Source organism: Notechis scutatus, chromosome Z, assembly GCF_049901735.1.
Source record: "Notechis scutatus isolate UNSWTSFEM ecotype Mainland chromosome Z, rNotScu1.2, whole genome shotgun sequence".
NCBI classification, from domain to species: domain Eukaryota; kingdom Metazoa; phylum Chordata; class Lepidosauria; order Squamata; family Elapidae; genus Notechis; species Notechis scutatus.
Window position 1 is genome coordinate 138152501 of NC_142025.1, and position 21270 is coordinate 138173770.

General features: G+C 39.5%; 1 protein-coding gene across 5 annotated transcripts; it reads left to right on the forward strand.

Annotated features, from left to right (window-relative positions):
* The first annotated feature begins 1534 nt into the window (after positions 1-1534).
* On the forward strand, positions 1535-20369 carry TBC1D17 (TBC1 domain family member 17). Of its 5 annotated transcripts, none has more exons than XM_026677492.2 (17): positions 1535-1661; positions 2125-2223; positions 3095-3169; positions 3697-3808; positions 3992-4205; positions 6004-6115; positions 7820-7984; positions 8892-9026; positions 9568-9671; positions 9799-9893; positions 10999-11115; positions 11906-12006; positions 12697-12796; positions 13067-13164; positions 15025-15141; positions 17877-17963; positions 19243-20369. In XM_026677492.2, exons 1-17 carry the CDS (start codon positions 1641-1643, stop codon positions 19453-19455), a joined length of 1965 nt encoding a protein of 654 aa, XP_026533277.1. In that variant the 5' UTR covers positions 1535-1640; the 3' UTR covers positions 19456-20369. The 5 variants fall into 5 exon arrangements, with proteins under 5 accessions (XP_026533277.1, XP_026533279.1, XP_026533280.1 ...); XM_026677494.2 differs by having other exon boundaries at positions 8895-9026; XM_026677495.2 differs by having other exon boundaries at positions 8898-9026.
* The last annotated feature ends 901 nt before the right edge of the window (positions 20370-21270 follow it).

The window sequence follows — 21270 nt, forward strand, 5'->3', positions numbered from 1 at the left end:
CAAGATACCCACGTGAAAGTGGAAGAATCTCAAGTTTAAAAGAATCTGTTTAAATTTAAAACATGGCACTCTCGCACAGAATTTCAGCACTCGATTTAAACCGTATCCGCCAGGAGTCACTAGTGGATTGCTACAGGCAAGGCGACTAAAAAACCCTGCACATTCCTAAGAAATTGTTGCTATGTTGCAGATATTCTAAAGAACAGCAGGTGACAGCAAAGAGACAGAAGCTTCTAGGCCAACGTTTATCAATCTTGGCTACTTGAGGATTTCAACTCCCAGAATTCTACACAATTTAAAGTGGTCAAGGTTGATAAAACGTGCTCTAAGCCAAGGGTCTCCAACCTTGGCAACTTTAAGACTTGTGGACTTCAACTCCCAGAATTCCTCAGCCAGCAAAGGAATTCTGGGAGTTGAAGTCCACTCGTCTTAAAGTTGCCAGGGCTGGAGACCCTTGCTCTAAGCTACTTGCTGCCACCGCCTGGTCAGACTTGGGAGTCTTTCGTTGCTCATTCTGGAGACTGAGATCCCTCCGTGCTTGCCTTATTTTACCTAATCTTATTATTGATATTATTCTGATTTATTTGCTTGGTTATGTGAGCTGTAGATAGTCACTGAGAACTGGGCGGCAGTTATTAGGGTTCCTTGTACAGCCAGCCAGATATTTAGACTGGATTTGGCATTTTTGTCCACCTATTCATCCTTCGCAAGAATCTAGGATAGGTATCTCTTGTTTGATGGCGCTTAGCAGAAAAGATATATACTGAATCACCATCAGCATCAAACACTTCTGCTTCTAGAATACGATGCTATCGAGCATTTTACAATTTCATCTTCCAAGTATAGTATGTGAACTTCGCCTCCCAAAACACCCCAGCCAACATGGCCACTTTGTTACGAATTCTGGGAGTTGAAGTTTCAGAAAGCACCCCACTCGGAAACTCTGCTCTTAAAAGTTTGCAAGTGATTTGTCATTTGATAGAAAGTGAGAAGGATTCACTTTCTCTCTTCTACAAGATTAATTTCATATATGATTATTTCATTCAATAAAATCCCCTTGCTTGGAGTGCGTCCTTTGGTAATAATTGCAAGATAAACTTTAGATGAGCTTCAAATAGCTAACGGGCATAATTTTCTTGGTAATAATTTATTGGCATTACTCTCCCCCCGATATCTACTCTTGATATTGTTTAAAAGGCTCCCAACCACATTATAACTTATCCTGGTCGGACCCTAATTTAGCTTCCGAGGCCAAAATCACCCTGATGTTTTCATGTGCAGCCTCCCTAGTTAAATCATAAAATATGTTTTCTATTTCATGCCTTATTAAAGTTCTTCGAATGTGTAAACATTCCTTAACCGGTGCATAATTATTTAATATTACTTGCACACTGGCGACAAAGTCATGTTCAAAGATCCAGTCATTTTGACCTTTCCAAAGATGGCGCCAAAAGCTTCACTTGCGTTTTCAAACAAGACATCCCCGTTCCAAGCTTGAGGTTTTTTTTTTCCGCGCCAGAAACAATGATGGCGTCTTCAAGAAACGATAAAAATAGAAAGCCACTCTATGAAAAGGGCGGGGTGGTTAATTGGAGCAGGAAACGACGTATTTGTTTTTCAGGAAGTAGCTGTCAGGCAGAATGGAGTTAGGGGGCTGCAGGGTAAGAGAGGCCTTTAATCCTCCAAGGTGGTGCTCATTAGGCTCCCCGAAGCAAAAATGGGCTGTCGCAGGAAAGAGAATTGAGGGTTTTTCCCCCAGCATGAGCCGAAAATGATTCCCCGGGAGGCGAGGGCCGGCTGTGTTACTCCGTATGGAAGCTCTGGTTTGTTAAAAATGGGGAAATGTGCTTTCTTCCGCCTTGGAAGTTACAAGGAAGACGTGATATTCCTCCTAGATGTATTGAGACTCCCCCCTGGTAGTATGTAGAGGTTGTCTATCACTGTTACCGTTATGTAAAATGCCCCTCCCCCTTTTGTTTTGGAGTTGTTTTGAGGCTTTGACAATAAACCATTAAAGAAGTTTGTATTTTGTTGCCTGAGCTTCACATTGGGGAAAAAGCTGGAGGAATGGAATTCTGGTCCTTTTCCTGCCCCTTCCATTTCTTTTCTTCTGACTTTTTGCAGATTGCGTTTGAGAAAGATGGAGTCTATTTACACACCAGTGCAAAGCGGCATCCTGACCAGGATTCCCTCATACCTGGAGTTATCCGCATCATTGAGAAGGTGAGTTGAGACAGGTTGCCTATTGGGTTGTAAACTGAAGCAAGTTGGCTGTATGGTCATGGTGAGAAAATTGGTTATATTGGGGCATTGAAGTATTGTATTGGTTATATTGGGGCATCCTGTTCAGTCTTATTTGCCATTAAATGTATGGGCCAAAGCAGGCCCAAGACTTTTCTCTTGCTTTTTGGATGCTGGAGGACGAATCTGAGGCCTTTGTAGCTTTATAATATTGTCTAATTGTGACATTATGGTTAAAAGTAGTTAGGATTAATTTGAACACAACTGGTCAGAATAGCGGAAGCTTTGTATTTGAGTCCAAGGTTTTCTACAGTTCATACTACAAGTTATCCTTAATTAGTAACTACAGTTGGGTTACTTAAGCTAACAAAACATCACAATGTTATGATCTTACTTCAGTTTTCCTTTGCTTTGCAGACCTGAAAAAGCTGTAAATGTGAGGTTTGATTGCAAAGTTACTTTTTTAACACTATCGTAATTGCAAATGGTAGCTAAATCATGCAGTTGTTAAATGAGGACTACCTGTATGCGATATTAATGCATATGCACAAGTAGTAGTTTATGTAGTACATAAAATATTTAAATATTTCACAAGAAATTTTAAGTTTCCCACAATTTTATGATTTAAGAAGTGCACATCAAAAAGCATTAGGTAGTTTGTGATGATATTTTAGAAAACAAAGTGGGGGATGAACAGTATTTCAGTGTTTATGCATCAGCTGCTTTTCAAGGAGGAAACACGTGAAATTCAGCACTCATTTGATCACTTAAATTTCAAAATTTAAAAACCAAGTTTCGGGATGAGGAATTTTGTTGGAATATTTTATTGTAATGTTGCTTCCTTTTTATTCAGGGTTCAGATACTTTACTACAATGGACCCCTGTGGAAGAATCTTCAGATACTGCTCAGATTACGTACACTAAAAAGGTAAGCTTTCTGCTGATTTAATCTTCTACCTATATATATTCAGTATATTTGCTCTCTATATTTTGGCAGAAACAAAAATACATTTCTTTATATTGGAGGTTTTTCTTGTTTAATCACTGTATAGGTTGCTTGTTCTTTACAGAGCAATATGTTATGGTATCCTTTCAGTTTATATAAAAGTTTTAAAAAACCTCAGTCTTTAGAAGAAAATAGTTACAGGAATAAAGAATAATGCTAGGATTTCAACTATACATGTTTTCAATGCTACTAGAATTACTGTGCAGGTAGTCCTTGAGTTATGATTGTAACGGACCCTGCCAATCACAGTTGTAACTTGTAACAGTTGTAAAATGGGTCAGTAACATGTAAGACATAATTTTACAGGCTTTTTCAGCAGTCATTAATCAAATCAATGGTTTGCTATGGATGCAATTTTGAACAGGACTTAAAGGAGCATTTAGAAGATATTATGAGGGACATATTTTAAAACACTGAAATGTCCTCTAATCTTGTTTTCTCTTTACTAGGATACCATTGGGTCCCAAGCCGAGGAAGAACACTTTGATCCAGGATATGAACCAGACTGGGCCGTAATCAGTACAGTGGGGACAAGATCTCGGGTCCAGGAGGAAACAGCTGGTAAATTGAAAGAGGAAGCGCTAGTGTCCTCTTACAAATTTTGGTTGTGTGTATCTAGGTTTACTGATGAAGTTGCAATAATGAATGAAACATAGGGATGAGAAAAAGATAGTATCTAGAAAGTGTAGGATTTTGTTTCTTCTGTCCTTTGTCACTATGCTTTTCCCATGTTTCCCCTACCAGTTTCTGGATCAAAATCTCCAGCCCCTCGTGGTCAGTGGGCCTTCTCTCTCAGCTTGTCTGACCTGAAATCCATCCGTAAGAGTAAACCAGGCCTCGGCTGGTCGTATCTTATCTTCATCACCAAAGAAGGCATTTCCATTCAAGCTCTGCATTTCCACCGTGGAGGCACGAAGGCCCTTCTCAAAGCTCTTTGCAAATATGTTATATTAGCCACGTGAGTGAGATTACATCACAACCTCTGTTACATTAAAGAAATAAGATGTAGTCTCCATCTGGTTTAAACTTGTGTGGACTAGGGGAATGTTTTCTAATATCAGCTTCTGAAAATGAATTTTGAAAGCCTTTGTTAGATAACAGGATATACCAAGGTTGTAGATTAATTTAGGAAGTGAGGAAAAATATCCAGAAGGAAAGCAGCAGTAAATCACCTTTACATTGTTAGCAAGGAAATCATTTGAATTTGTCCCTGAAGTTACTGGGAATCAAGGTTGACATTGTTCTTTGTCTCATTGGATGCTTTGAGCAAAGTGCTTGCTAAGTTTCAAGTAAGACCCAAATATCTAGCAACAGCAAAAGAAATATGCTTATCCTGGTTTGTTTGGGATTTCTTGTAATCATCTGATGGGCATTATTAAAATGCCATGCTTGGTGATTATGGGGTGGCCTTTCTCCCTCTCCTTTTCAAATGAATCAAAGGCTTTCTTCACAACTGAATAAGAACTAGCCTTAGATTGTAGAGACCATTCTATGTAGCTCCAGATCAGTAGAGAAGATAGCATGCTACACACCTTATGGACTTTGTAAAATAAGAGAAATGCAGTTTCTAAGCATTCTAATTACATAACATTTTGTTCCTGCGTGTACAGTAAAGTGGCCTTGTTCTACAATACTTAACAGACACAGTAAAGCAAAATTAATTTCTCTAACATGCTAGTTTTTTTTTGTGTTGCAAAGAGCAGTTAAAATATAGGAATCTCCAGCTGTAGTTAGAAGCAGAATAGTTCCAGAAGGACTTTATACTATATTATGGACGCAACATGAATCAGAAAAAAAGGATTTGGAATGTTCGTTTGACAGCAGTGAGAATTCTACATGCACAGAAATGAAAAGATGCATTAATCCCAAAACAGAAGAATGTATGGAAAAAATGATGATGCTTGCAGAAATGGCAAAACAGACTATTTTAATAAACATATCCAGCATTGTTTCTGCTTGAAAACTGTATCTAAATTTTGTGCTCAAAACAGAAAAAAATCAACTCTTGATGCCAGTTAATATAGTTTGTTTTTATAGAAATGGCTAATACTTATTAAGCTGGTGAAGTAAAAAGTTGAGACTGTAATTCTATTCTGTATAAGTAGTCCTTGACTCACAACAGTTCATTTAGGAACTATTCAAAGTTACGGCACTGAAAAAGGTGATTTACGGCCATTTTTCACACTTAAAAACTTTCTAGCTTCCCTATGATTGTGTGATCAAAATTCAGATGCTTGGCAATTACTTCATACTTGGTTCATACCATTGCTGTGTCCCAAGGTCATGTAATTGTCCTTTTGTGACCTTCTGACAACAAAATCGATGGAGGAGCCAGATTCATTTAACAACCAAATTACTAAATTATCAACTGCAATAATTCATTTAACAGCTGTGGCAGGAAAGGTCATAAGTGGGACAAAACTCACTTAACAAATGTCTCACTCAACAACTGAAAATTTGGGCTCAATTGTGGTCGTAAGTCAAGGACTACCTGTACTTTCCTGTACTGTAAAAAGTTGGAAGTCAGTGCTTTCATTTTCCACCTTTGCCCTATAGCTTACTTTCCTTTTTCGTCCCCTTTTTTCCTGTCATCTTGATTTTTATCTGTATTTTTACACTGTGATGATTTTAATTGTTGTAAACAATGAAAAAATGTATCACGCATCGGACAATTTGTCGCAGTGTTGAAATCCTCTTCCAGATTTTTTTTAAAAAAACCATTTTTATTTCCTTTTTTTTTTTTTTTTTTCTTGTAGCTCCCCGAAGGATTCTCGGCTCTACCTGGTTTATACACATGATTCAGATGCCCTTTCTCATTCCTTTGATGAGCTTCAGCTCTTTGATGACAGTTCATCAAATCTAGTATCGGTAAGACTGTTTTCTGAAGAGTCACATACTCCATAAAAGGAATGAAGGAAAACTAAAAGCAGAATGTGGAAAAAAAGAACAAGCTGTTAATATGGTGGTTTTTTTTGGTTTAGGAATGTTTTGGGAACAGTTATGTGCGTTATTTTGAACCAAAAGGGATCAAATGGACAATAAAGGTGTTGTGCACATTCTTAAGCAAGGATATAGAATTAGTTTAATGAGTTAGATCAGTGACTCTTGACCTTGGCAATTTTAAGATGTCTGGATTTCAATTCCCAGAATTCCCCAGCCAGCCATGATATTTGAGGAGCTCTTGTAGTTGAAGTCCAGATATCTTAAAGTTGTCCAGGTTGAGAAACACTGTGTTAGATGATAAGCCAGCAAGTGAGAATCCAGAACTATGTCTTCGAACTTTTGAAAACTCAAGCAGACTGGATATTTTTTATTCGTACTATGCTTTTCAATTCCTGCATCCAAAAATGGTGTATAAGAATATCTACAAAGATTGCACAGAACTAGAAATATAGAACATAGAACATCATCAGAATTGGAAGGGACCTTGGAATCATCTAGTCCAGCCCTCTGCTCAAGCAGATCTATACCATTTCAGACAAATGGCTGTCTAGTCTCTTAAAAGCCTCCAGTGATGGAGCACTGACAACTTCTGGAGGCAAGTTGTTCCACTGGTTAATGGGTCTCACTGTTAGAAAATTTCTCCTTAATGCTTGGTTGCTTCTTTCCTTGGTTCATTTCTATCCATCTGTCTTGCTTTCTGGTGCTTTGGAAAATAAGTTGACCCCCTCTTCCTTGTGGCAGTCCCTCAAATATTGGAATACTGTATCAGATTGCCCCTAGCCCTCCTTTTCACCCGACTAGATATACCCAATTCCTGCTGCCATTCTTCATTAGTCTCCAGTCCCCTAATCATCTTTGCTGCTTTTCTCTGTACTCTTCCCAAAATCTCAACATCTTTTTTATGATATGGTGGTCAAAACTGGATGCAGTATTCCAGATGTGGTCTTACAAAGCTTTATAAAACAGTATTAACACGTCACATGATCTGGATTCTATCCCTCTCTTAATGATTGAATGAGTAAAGCTGCACCATCAAGTTCTGAGCAAACGTGATTTGAGTTTAAGTGGATTATAGACTGATAGATGAAAAAGAGGTTTACCACTTCAGCAGCTATTCACACCACCAGCAGGTGTTTACACTGGAAGAAAGAAAATTAGATTGGAGAGGGCTGCAATTACATCCTGAGTATTAACTGCAGAGTTTTGGATGCATGGGTATTGCTAAGATGATTCACGCCAGACACTCCTAGACCACAGATTAATTAGGAACTATGAATAATATGCAACATGCATTTGATGCAGTGAAGTTTAACAGATAGTTCTTCCTTAATGCCCCAGAATTGGGACTGGCAACTCTATTGCCAAGGGTCATAGTTGCTAAGCGAAGCATCATGTGACCGTGACTTAACGATTTTACTTCCACCTTCTCTGTGAACTTTGTTTATTGCAAGCCAGTTGTGAAGCACACAAATGGTGATCACATGACTGGGATACTACAATGGTTGTAAGTGCTTGTTGGTTGCAAAGCTATTTTTTTTACACTGTTGTAACTTTGAATGGTTGCTAAATGAAGCAGTAATTGAGGACTACCTGTAGCTGTAAACACATTGTGGTTGTTTTTCCTCCTAGCGATTCCTGCAGGATCCTTATGCTGCCACCTTTGGTGGCTTCTCCAAAGTTACCAATTTCTTCCGTGGAGCTCTGCACCAGGAAGATGGACTCACCCATCATTCCCTTAGTGATTCGGCAACTGCCAATTTGGAGGAAGAGACAGGCTTTGAAGTCATCACCTGTGTGAGTGTTGAAATAGTCTGGCAGATATGACAACCAGTCAAGGGGGAAGAGGTATTTTTTTGGCTCAGGGAATGGTTGGTTATTCTTTCTGCCACCCATTTTCTCCAAGTGTCATAGAGTTACTGAAGATGTGGTCATGTTGTGGCGGGAGCTTATAGAAATGCAACGACGACTGCCACTGTAGTAGTAGAAGATTACAAGTGAACTCTTTGAAGGAAATCCTTTCCCCTTTATCAAAGAGCAACCAGTCAGTCTTTAAACACAGAAGCTTAAATGGACCAATGTCAACCTTCAAAAAGATTCCTTCAAAAAATTATGCTCTTAAATGTAACTTTAAAATGATCAAATAAATGAAGATATAGTGGTACCTCGGTACTTGACTCATTTGGAACTCATCAAATTTGTTACTCAATGCATTTTGACATGAACTATTTGTCCCGGTACTTATTTATCATTTGTTCAGTACTCATGCAAGCTAGAACTTGTCGGTATTGGCTGTCTTGTGATTCACAACCCTTTACAGCTGAAACTAAGGATCACACGTTAATTATGTGGTTTGTTTGGAACTCGTTTGTTTGGAACTCGTATCTGTCGCACCTCCCAGAACCAATGAATGATAAGGGACTACTGTAGTTAATGGATACACAACAGAATTTCTCCATTGTTTGCTAGATCTACGGCTGCAATGAAACTGGGAAGGTGCTTCTAAAATTTGTCAGCGTGAAAAAAATTTGCAATTATATATACTCACTTGACTATAGAAAGAGTTCTTTAAGCTCTTCAGCTTTACAGCGTCCCTTTAATTCAAAAGAAGGAAAGTTTTAATCGTTATCTCTCTCCCTCCTTCCCTCTTAAGGAATTTTTCTTCTTCAGATACAATTGTTTTTTTAGCTTACTTTGTTCCTAGCAGCAGGCACAGCTAGGAGAACGACCCTCTGTTCAAAGGGAGACCCCTGTTATGGAGCAGGAATGGGAACAGCATCTGGATCCTGATGGACGTGTATTAGATCCCATCGGATTGCGGAAGAGGATCTTTGCTGGGGTGAGATTTGTGGGACAGATGACAGCTAGATCAGCGTGCCAAGTTTGTGTTTCTGGAATAAAAAACAAGAAATTGTTGTGTCTGTTTATTGGAATGTCCATGTAAATTGAGTAGTATGATATTGGTTAATCCTCGACATATGACTTCTTAATGGTGGTCATAAAGTGAATATGGCAGTTGTAATGTAAGCACGGTCCACATTTGCCATTACTTTGCTGGAAACTGGAAGTAAATGCCAGTTTCCAGCAACCCCCCCAATCATGGTCACGTGACTGCAGGACATTGCAAACAGCCGTAAATGCAGACTGGTTGCCAGCGCCCAAAATGTGATTACATAACTGCAAGGGCTGCCAGGCTATTTGAATTTTGAATTGGGAGTCTGTCGTAACATCAAACAGTTGTAAGTTGAGGTCCACCTGTACTGTGTGTTTCCTACCACTGATTTAAGTCCTAGAATTGATGCAAGGTAGGTCCTTTGTTCTATAATAATTTGGATCATTGCTTCCTTTCTTTGAACTATTTTTTTTTTTGTCCCTTTCAGGGTCTCAGCATGTCATTGCGTAAGGAAGTGTGGAAGTACCTTTTGAACTATTATTCCTGGGGCAACACCAGTGAGGAGAACAAGGCGCAAGTGAGACGGAAGACGTAAGCCTAACTCTTCATCAGGGGGTGGCCTGTTTGAAGGAGAACTAGTTCTGGGCCTTGGCAAGGACTGCCAAAGGTGACCTGAGTCTGAGCGTTTTCCCATTCCATTCTTCCACCTTCTCCTCAGAGATGAATACTTCCGCATGAAGTTACAGTGGAAGTCGGTCAGCGAGGAACAGGAGCTGCGGAACTCTTTACTGCGGGGCTATCGCAGCCTTATTGGTTGGTATAAATTCTGGTTTTGAGGGTTACTGTCATTCTGTAACAGCACCTGGCTGATTTGTTTTTGCCCGTCTTTTTTTTGCCAATGGCCAGATTCGCAGCTTCTGGAATTCTTAGCCATGGTGAGCTACTGACCTAAAGCAGTGTCATTCTATTCATACAACCTACTCTCATATTACAGCCAGATGTTTCTAAATGCAATCTTTTTCTTCCTTTTATTGTTTCCCAGTATCTAATATTACAAACCCATGTTTCCCTTGAATGTGGAGGTTTCTCCTATTATCTGCTCTGGTTAATAGTTAATAATCGGTGCACAAAAGACAGAATCTTTTAGAGCTTTCCAAGACAGCAGCCATCACCACCTACTCCTGACAGTACATTGTATGAAGGAATTATGCATTATATAAATAAGTGCTTTCTTAAATATGGCCTAAATCTGTTGCCAGTCAGGTTCAGTGAGTGATTTCTAAAGGGCTTGGTTTTATATCTGCATACACCCCATGGATGGGGGCTTCACTTGTTTGCATGGCACAGTTTCTGGCATGCCTTGGACACATGCCAGTCCATGAACCCGGGGATGGGGACCCTTGTGCTACATTACAGCAATAGCACTTAGACTTATATCTCTCTCCATAGTGCTTTGCAGCACTCTTTAAGCAGATACAGAGTCAGCATATTGCCCCAGTAATCTGGGTCCTCATTTTTCTAACTTCAGAAAGATGGAGGATTGAGTCAACCTTGAGCTGGTCAGGATTGAACTCTTGGCAGTAAGCAAAGTCAGCCTGCAATATGGCATTCTAACCTCTGCGGCACCACAGCTCATAAGACAATGATCTCTATTTCTGCTTTCTCAGCACATCAGATTAATGATTTCTATTGAATCTCACCAGTGCTTGTCCTATTATTTTGGAACACCTTTTTCTAAATCTAAATTGTCTAAGGTGTGTATATGACCATTTGTGCTTTCCTTGGGATACAATGCCTCAATCTTTCCTCATTGTTTTACTTTCCTGATTTAGTTTGCCCTTCGCTAAGTTATCCTGAATGTCCTTTCTAAGGGGGCAGCACAGGTGGGTTTTATAAACTTGTATTTGTGCCTTTGCAGAAAGAGATGTCAGTCGCACGGATAGAAACAACAAATTCTATGAGGGCAGTGAGAATCCAGGACTGGTACTGTTGAATGATGTGCTGATGACATACTGCATGTACAACTTTGATCTAGGTGAGTTCCAAGGAAGGGCACCATTCCAAATCATCATGGCTTAAGAGAGGGTTTATAGAAACATAGCAAACTGATGGCAAAAAAATATGATTCATTTATTTTTATTTTCAGTCATTATTTTTTACTTCTATTTATTTTATTTATTTTATTTTCGTCAGATGATAGACATGTGTTTATCCCAAGCATGTTTAAATTCAGTTACTGATGATTTGACCCACTATCTCAGTTGAAAGTTGGTTCCATGCTTCTACTACTTTTGTCTATGAATTAATACTTTCTAACATTACTTTTGAACTTCCCTCCTGTCTGAGGTCATTCCCCCGTGTTCTTGACTTTTGCTTAATATTAAAATATTGGCGTCTGGAAGCTTAATAGACAAAGATGGAAGGAAGCAGAAGTATAGATAGAAAGGAATAGATACAGTTTAATCATGTACAGCTACATGGATGTGAAAGGAGTGCTTCGGGGGGAATATGAGCATCTTATTATAACTGTCAGTGTTTCCGTAAAGAAGCCACAAACTTGGGGGGGCTGAGCCAACACCCATGTGGCCTAGGACTAGATGTGTTTGAGTTAGTGTGGCACTGCCAAGACGCAACACAATCTTTGTGTTCATCGTTGTTTTCTTAACATGTTCCCTGAAACTGTGAGTTCAGGAAAAGGTGCAGGTTCTTTTAAAGAGTCACCACACCACCACAAAAGACAAGCATTAATCTGAGGCTTGAAAAAAATCACCTCAAATTAAGAAATTAACTCTCTCCTCTATTATTTCTTTCGCTTACCTGAACAGGCTACGTACAAGGTATGAGTGATCTCCTATCCCCCATTCTCTATATCACCCAGAACGAAGTCGATGCCTTCTGGTGCTTTTGTGGTTTCATGGAACTGGTGGTGAGTACACTGTCTGGGTCAAAAGAAAAACTCTTGGTAACTATAATTAATTAATATATCCTTAGCCTCATTTTAAGACATTTCTCAAACAAAGTTACGTATGAAATTCAGGGAAGCTTTGGGTCTTTGACCTGACTTGCTACCAGTTTCATTTTTAAAAAAAGTATATAAATTATTATAATCTTGGTTTTATATTTTAACAAGTGCCTTGAAGACTACTTTTAGGGAAAAGGCTGGTATACAGGTAGTCTTTGGCTTACGACCACAAAATTGCTCAAAATTTTTGTTGCTAAGTGAGATACTTAAGAGATTTTTCCCCCCCATTGTATGACCTTACTTGCCACATTTGTTAAGTGAATTACTGCAATTAAGCTACTGACACAGTTAAGTGAATTGGACCTCCTTATTTATTTTGCTTGTTAGAAAGTCAGAAAAGATGATCATATGACCTTGGGATACTGCAATTGTCATAACTACGAGTCATTTGCCAAGTGTCTGAATGTTGATCACGTGACCATGGGAATGCTGTAGCAATCATATCTGGGCAAAATGGTCGTAAATCATGTTGTTGTAACTTTGAACAATCACTAAGGGAACTGTTGCAAGTCGAGGACTATCTGTATACATTTACTTAACGATAATTACTTCTCCCCACCGGTTTTTTCATGGTCTTCTGTTTTCTGCTTGCAGCACCACAATTTTGAAGAAAGCCAGGAGTCCATGAAACGCCAGCTTTCCCAGCTCACCTTGCTTCTTAGAGTGCTGGATCCCCCACTCTGTGACTTCCTAGGTACAGGTGTATTACAGGTGTTACAGGTGTAGAGAGGTTAAAAATTAAGGGATTCCGTTTCTATGGAGAGAGAGAGATTATGTTTTTGTTCTTTATTTCATGCAATGTTAAAAAAAATTAAGTCTTGTTATTCAGGGCCTTTTTTTCTTTAATTTGACCTGCAAATACTCAAAAAACATATTTTACACCAACGCTGACTTCCCCCAGTCTTGTTTTACATAATTCCATCTTTTGCTTTTGCTTCTGCTCTATTTTTTCTGCTTCCCAAAGACTCGAAGGAATCTGGCAGCTTATGTTTCTGTTTCCGATGGATCTTGATCTGGTTCAAGAGAGAATTTCCCTTCTCTGAAATTCTTCAGCTTTGGGAGGTGAGACTGGAAAAAGTAATTCTTACTCATGTCAGGAGGATTAGGGGAAACCTAGGTGATAATTCATTTCATTTTGGGGACTTGTGCAGGAAGCAGACAAAACAGACTGATGAAAAGTAGAGTTTTGGGACTGCAGTACAGTGTTGAGGTTTGGGGAAATATCTGAGGGAGATATACAGATGCAAAACATGTTAGAAAGACAGAGACTTGTAGGAATATTTTGCAGCTATTCCTCTAACAAGTTTAGATTTTCATGTATACCATTCCCAGTTGATATCTCAACATGCAGCTGTCAATCCTCATGCTGCAGAGAACCCTTCCTTGGAGAGATTCGATAAGCCGAACAGAATCCCAGGTACACATTGCAAGACAGTATAGCAGTGCCTGGATCTGCTCATTTGGAGTCTAAATCTTAGTGCATAATGAGCAGTTTTATTGGCAGATGTGGCCTGCATGAAAGTCTTGCTCATTCATCTCCAATGAGAAATGGGCCCTTTTGAATTAAGACATAATTAATTCAGAATTAAGACATAATTATTCCAGCCTAACTCTGCCCATAACAGTAGTTCAATTCTGACCAGCTCAAGATTGACTCAGCCTTCCATCCTTCCGAGGTTGGTAAAATGGGGACTGAGATTGGTGAAGGCAATATACTGACTCTGTAAACCACTTAGAGAAGGCTGAAAAGCAGAGTTCCCCAACGTTTCCGGCTTTGCTGACTGACAGGCGCAGGGAGGGGATAGTTTGCACAAGTGGCTGGCAAGTGCGCACCTGTGTCATTACTCGCCATGGCAGTACGTGCATCCCTACCATAAAGCACTATATGAAGTGGTATATAAGTGCTATTGCTATAATGCTCACAATGTACCATTCTATCAGTGAAGTAGCAGTGTTTCTCTGTACTTTCCACCAGAGCTCCTTCATAAGCCAAAAGGATCCTCAGAATTGACGCTCAGAAGCAGTCATGTCTAGTGTCCCTCTTATTTCGGAGTTCCAAGGATCAATGTATATTGGAACTACCTGCCACAAGATCACTCTAAAAACCTACAAGCATCTGCAGGAAATCACTTGATCCATCAGATTTCTAGGCTGGAGTAGTCTAATTGGAGATCTACAGAAAAGAATATTGACCAGGCAGTGACCTGACCATAGTAAAGGTCATATTTAGATTGATTTTACGTAGATAGGTCCAGCCACTTGATTGGCCTCATTGTGTTGCTGCTGCCATGTGGATGCTGATGATGGTGATAGAGTTTTACAGTTTTTATTGTTGTGGATTTTCAATGTTGTAAGCTGCCCAGAGTCACCTGTGTGTGGCTCTGGGCAACAATATAAATTTGCTTAGTAAACAATAAAATGAAATAATTTAGCAAGGAGAGAACTGTGCAAAGTTCCTGAGGAGTTGAGTAAAAGGGGACAATAAATTCAGATGTATGACTATTATATCTCAGATAAACCAGGTGAGTGTTATAAGTCTGTGGATTGAGAAAATCTTCACAATCGGCTCTTGATTTGGACTTCTAAATCTATATTTCTTCCTGTCTGTTTGGCACAGAACTGTATTGTAGAATTTAACAAGGATGGTCTTTTAGGAGAGTCTGCTGACTTCCCCCAGTCTTGTTTTCTCACAGAGGGACTTGGTTGCGATCTGGCCCCATGGTAGAGAGTGATTTGAGAAGGTCAAATGATAGAACCAGGCAAGCTACATGTTCTACTTTTTCACTGAACAAGGTTCATCTTAGGGATAGGATGGCCCCGCTGACGGTTGGAAGACAGAATATTGTGCTTAATTAGGCAATATGATCAATAATATTGCTAGTTGATACCCTTGCATGGTCTAAATTGTACCTCTCATTCCAGGTATTATGGACAGAATTACCGTGCCCCAATTTCCATCTGCTGGTGGCTTGTGGCATTCTGGATGCAGAAAGACAGGCTCTTATGAATTCTGGTTTTGGCTTTAATGAGATTCTCAAGGTGAGGGCCAAGCAGATAAATGCTTTTTTCTATCTCTCACTCATCAGGATAGGTTTTTGTTTGAACTCTAAACATGTACCATTCACAGTTTCAAGTTTACAGGAACAAATACTGAATTACGCAAATAGCTTGCTTCTGAAAAATGAATGGTATATGCCGGAAAACAATGAATTCTTTTCTGCTCAGATTGTCTGCTGTTGTGCCCCCTGCTGTTATGAAAAGTTTCTGCTGCTTTGCTTTGTTAAGAATAATGTATTTATTTCACTATACCTCACTCTTTTTTTCAGAAGTTTCTCACTTTGACTTTTACATCCATAATTCTTACATATCATTTATAACAATTCCCCAATCTCAGAATATGCATTCTGGTTTACAGGAAAATACCTTAACAGATAACAGATAATCAGAGTTGGAAGGGACCTTGTAGATCATCTAGCCCAATTGGGAGACCCTACTACACCATTTCTGACAAATGGCAGTCCAGTCTCTTCTTGAAAGTCTCAAGTGATGGCGCTCCCACAACTTCCAAGGGCAACTTCTGTTCCATTGGTTGATTGCTCAGAAAGTTTGTCAGAAAGTTTCTCCTTGTTTCCAGGTTAAATCTCTGCTTGTTCAGTTTCCATCCATTATTCCTTGTCTGGCCTACAGGTGCTTTAGAAAATAACTTGATCCCTTCCTCTCTGTGGCAGCCCCTCAAATATTGGAAGACCTCTATCATGTCTCCCCTGGTCCTTCTCTTTACTAGACTAGCCAAGCCCAGTTCCTGCAATCGTTCATTGTATGTTTTAGCCTCCAGTCCCCTAATCATCCTGGTTGTTCTTCTCTGCACTTTTTCTGGAGTCTCAACATCTTTTTTATAATGTGGTGACCAAAACTGAATGCAGTACTCTAAGTGTGGTCTTACTAAGACTTTATAGAGTGGAATTAGTACTTCCCTTGATCTTGATTGTATCCCTCTGTTAATACAATTTAGGATTGCATTAGCTTTTTTGGCTGCTGCTGCACACTGCTGGCTCATATTTAGCTGGTTGTCCACTAAGACTCCAAGATCCCTCTCACAGTTACTGCTATTGAGCCTGGTTTCACCCAGTCTATATGGGTACTTTTGGTTTTTCTTGCCTAAGTGTAGGACTTTACTTTTCTCTATATTGAATTTCATTTTATTAGATATGGTCCAGTGTTCTAGTCTGTCAAGATCCATCTGGATCTTGAGCCTATCTTCTTGGGTATTAGCTATTCCTGCCAGCTTAGTATCATCTGCAAATTTGGTAAGTTCCCCTTCTATTCCCTCATCTAAGTTGTTAATGAAGATATTGAAGAGTACTGGGCCTAAGACGGAACCTTGTGGCACCCCACTGCTTACTTCCCTCCCTTTAGACTTAGACCCATTAAGAACTACTCATTGAGTACGATTTGCCAGCCAGTTGCGAGTCCATCTAGTGGTGGTGCTATCTATTCCACTTTTTTCTAGCTTACTAAGAAGTAGGTTGTGGTCTACTTTGTCGAATGCCTTGCTGAAATCTAAATATATTATGTCCACAGTATTTTGTTGGTCTACTAATTTAGTCACTGTGTTGAAGAATGAAATAAGATTTGTTTGGCATGATCTGTTTTTAACAAACCTGTGCTGACTGCTAGTTATTACTTTACTTGTTTCTAGATGTTGGCAGATCTGTTTTTTTATTATCTTTTCCAGTATCTTCCCAGGTATTGATGTTAGGCTGATTGGTCTATAGTTTCCTGGGTCTGTTTTTTTCTTTTCCTTTTTTGAAGATGGAAACCACATCAGCTCTTTTCCAGTCCTCTGGTAGTTCCCCGGTGCTCCAGGATTTTTGAAAGATATGGTGCAGTGGTTCTGAGATGACCTCTGCCAGCTCCTTTAAAACTCTGGGATTTAATCCATCAGGCCCCGGTGATTTGTTTTCATCAAGATCAGACAGGTGTTCTCTTACTATTTTTTTGCTTATTTTAACTTTTATTTCGGGTCTGTCTTTTACAGTTATGTTTTTGGTGGGTTGAGCTATAGTTTCTTTTTGCGTGAAGACGGATGCAAAGAATGAGTTAAGCAGTTCTGCTTTCTCTCTGTTGCCTGTTACTTCCTTTCCATCTTCTCTCTTTAGTGGACTGACTGTTTCCTTGATTTTTTTCTTGTTATTAATATGTTGGAAGAAACTTTTTTATTATTATCTTTGACTTTTGTTGCAAGTCTTTGTTCGTTCTGAGCCTTTGCGATCCTGACTTTGTCTTTGCAGATTCTGGCTATCTGCTGATATTCTGTCTAGTTGTATGTCCTTCTTTCCATTTTTTGTACTTGTCCTTTTTTTCTTTCAATTTGTCAGAGAGATCATTGTGCAGCCATGCTTGTTTCTTCTTGGATTTCTTGTTTTTCTTTCTCAGTGGTATTGTGCTGGTCTGGGCTTCTATGATCATACTTTTCAGAGTTTCCCAAGATTCTTGAGTTGTTTTCCCCTTTAGGATTTTCATCCATGGAATATTTCCCAAGTTCTCTCTGAGTTTATTGAAATCAGCTCTTTTAAAACCCAAGACTCTGGTGTCATTATGTTCTGTTGCTTGTGTTTGTGTTATGTTGAATTCTAGTATGACATGGTCACTCTCACCCAAGGTACCTTCTTCTGTAACATTTTTCACACTGTCTATTCCTTTCCCTTCTGTCTAGTTGAATTTTACGTTCATGTTTAACCGTGTGTCTTCTTTTTGTTTGTGTCTCCCCAAAGCATATTAATGAACTGACCATGAGGATGAGCGTGGAAGACATCTTATGCCGGGCTGAGGCAATCTACAGGCAGCTGGTTTCTACTCCAGTGAGTTTTTGCCAATGAGGCATGAAGCTTTCCTACTGCAGTCTCCTTTCTGGAGCCAATAGGCAAGACATCCACAATAAGAGGAATGTGTAAAACAGTGCTGAAATAAAGGTCCAACTTTCACTGGATTGAAAGAATGTTCCCCGATTGGATGTCTTAAATACTGGCCCTGTATTTCTACCTAGCATAGCTGTTGGCTTTCACCTTGAGCACTTCCTGTGTTTGAGATTCATGCTGAGCAAAATGAAGAACATCCTGGTGGTTTTGGGACCTGATGTTATTGGGAGACTGAAATGTCCAGGTGGAATGTTGCCCTCCCACAAGCACAAGAAGTGTTCCTATCTGTCATGTGCGGTTAATGTGTGTGGTTATTAACAATACTTCTTACAAGATCTATGGAAAAATATTGCAAGGAGAATTCCTGTTCAGCGTTAGAATTATGTGAACGCTTTGCATGCTCAGTTTTCATGGTGCTACTTGAGAGGCTTTTTCCACGTTCTTATAAGCTGGTGATTTTTTGCTTTGTCTGCAAATGGCACATCATCATCTTCATTATTATTATATTGTTGTTTATCGCATAGCCAACCAGATGTTCAGACTGAATTTGGCATTTTATCTGCCTATCGAGTCCTTCCCAAGGACCTGGAATAGGTAGATGTTTAGTACAAATCAAGGTATTATGTATAATGAGGTCTGATGTGTGGGTATGTGTATATCTACACCCTCATGCACCTGTGCCTTTGAGTCTATCGACTCTTGGAGCCTTCAAGGATAAGTCCCTGTGGTTTTCTTGGCAAGGTTTTTTTTGGAATTGGTTTGCCATTGCTTTTCTTGGGTTGAAAGAAAGTGACTGGCCCAAGATAGGATCAGAACTCCCAGTCTCCCCGTTCCTAGTCTGATGCCTTAATTTCTATATCAAACTGGATATAGTATCCTGAAGTAATACGTACAAATATACTTTAATCCCTTTTTAGGTCTGTCAAATCTAATGGTGATCGCATACCTGGTGACTGTGAATGGTAGCTTATATGGCATAGTATTAGTTCATTACACCCAACCTAAAATTTAAGCACACAAAAAGGCTGCTTACTTGACTCTTTTATTGGAGAGCCAAGATTTGAAGCCTAGAATTTATATACAGTATTTCAAGCAGGGCTTTGCCAGTGAAATATTTGGGGTATTTATATGCCATGGAAGCTGTGTAGGACCTAAGCATACCTAGAAGATGTGTGATTGGTAAAGTGCTGCCTATTAAAGTCTTGGGTTTTCTTTCTGCCAGGATTTACCGCGTAACGTCCAGGAACTGCTGGGCCTCTCCGAGAGCAAATCTCCCACCTCTAGCACTGACACAGCCAGCTCCCCACAGCCACTGTCACCCAGTCAGGTGCAGGAGATGGACTTGACTGACAGTGTTTCCCCAAGCCAGCCGGACAGCAGCATCGAAATCCTGCCTGCGGAGGATGCCTCCACCTCTCAGAGCCTGTCTCCATGAAAATCTCACACCACCACAACCATCTTCTTAACACAAGCACTTTAATCAGAGCAGGGGGTGAGCTAGGAGGGAGGCAAGTCAGGGGGCCTTGCAAAGTTATTTTCTTCCTAGAGTTCAAATAGTTGTAGGAATATCAAGTCTCAATCACAGCCAGCTGGCTTAGTGTGCACAGTGTGCCTTTATCCATAACATAAGGCTTCCTTGAAAAGTCCCAGGTCTTGGCCTGAAGTTGATTTTCCCTTTTGGTTTGTATAAAAAGATAGAAAGGAGCAGATTAGTAGCTGTTGTCCCAGTGGTCTTCTGATTTGTATTCTGAACCTCATAAATCCTGTTTTTGCTATCTGTCTTCCAACATTTATCTCCCCCCCACTCCCAGTTTTATATGTTGAGATTGAGGGGTTTTTTTTGGCAGCAATTGCTTCTGCCGATTTGAAGCCTCTGACCTGACTTACAGAATTTAATTGGAGATGCCCAAGCTATATGCTAAACAAATATGTAGGAAAGCTGATTGAAACAGTTCCTTGGTGGAACACTGAATATTACAGAGATGTTGTCTCTGAGAAAATCACAGAATCAGAGATTTCCAGGACTAGAGGCTGGAAGGCCCAATTCCTAAATTATTTAGTATTTTGCCAAGGAATTCTTGTTGATATGCTGCCTCGTGCTTCCTTACCATGGCTGGAGGTTCATCTCATGACTTGCTTGCTGCTTTCTCTTTAAAACATGATTATAAACTAACTGCAATACATTGAGGAAGGATGTCAGACTTTGTTCTTCAGTGCCTCTAATCCAGCAGGCATGTGGATTTGAAGCTTTGTGTGCATATGCAGACTCCTTCCCACCAAACAGTCTTTCTTGGTCCTTATCTTGCTTCCCTCCCCCTTTATAAAATACATTAAAAGTATTGTGTCATTCTTTTGAGTGTGTAACTCTTTTGGGATGAACATTCCTTGGCCTGAGCTATTCGTTTTGGGTGGGCTGAGACTGGAGAGAGGAGGAATAAAAATTCTTCAAAAGCCACTTCTGACCAGAATGGTGTAAGGCCTTTCCAGAAAAGCATGCATTCCTTTTTTATCTTTCTGTGCTGCGCCTTTTAAACTAGTGTGATTGTGGACTATTGATTGTGAGACTTGCAGCCTCATCAACCATCTCCCTTAGCAAGTTATTTTGTTTTAAATGAAAAGTAGATCTGACAAAGTGTCAGCAATTCAACCCAAACTGCATGAAATGTAAATGCAAACTTGGAACAGACATAGATAGAAAAGAAAGCAAATAGAGAATAAAATTGTAAACAGATAAAAGGGTTGTCAGATTGATGTATTTTTCTACAATACAAAAGGGTTAATGACACCTTAATACAAACTATGGTAGCTCAAGTTTTTAAATCACATGATTGCTTAGAATCAATTACTGTATTTTATATACAGTAGATCTTTCTCTCAACATGAAGCCAGTCCAAAGGCTGGGGTTGACGCATTTCATTAACTCTCCTCTTGGAGCAAAAGTAATTGATGAGAGCTATATTGGTTTAATCACCTTATATTTAAGGTATATCTGTAATTGAGTATGTGCAGAGGAGGCTCTCTGAATTTGACATATAATTCCATCATTGCTGAATTCTATCTCAATGTTGCTTTCTTCCCCCAATGAAGAATCCACTACCTATTTAGTTAAATCATTTTATTATGCTGCTATATTTAGAAGTAATAGATTCAGTGGGTCAGTTTCCATTATGAACTGTCGATCAAAAGAAAAAGCAGTGATTGACTTATGTTTGGTCAGATCATTGATCCATCAAACAGCATTGTTTACACT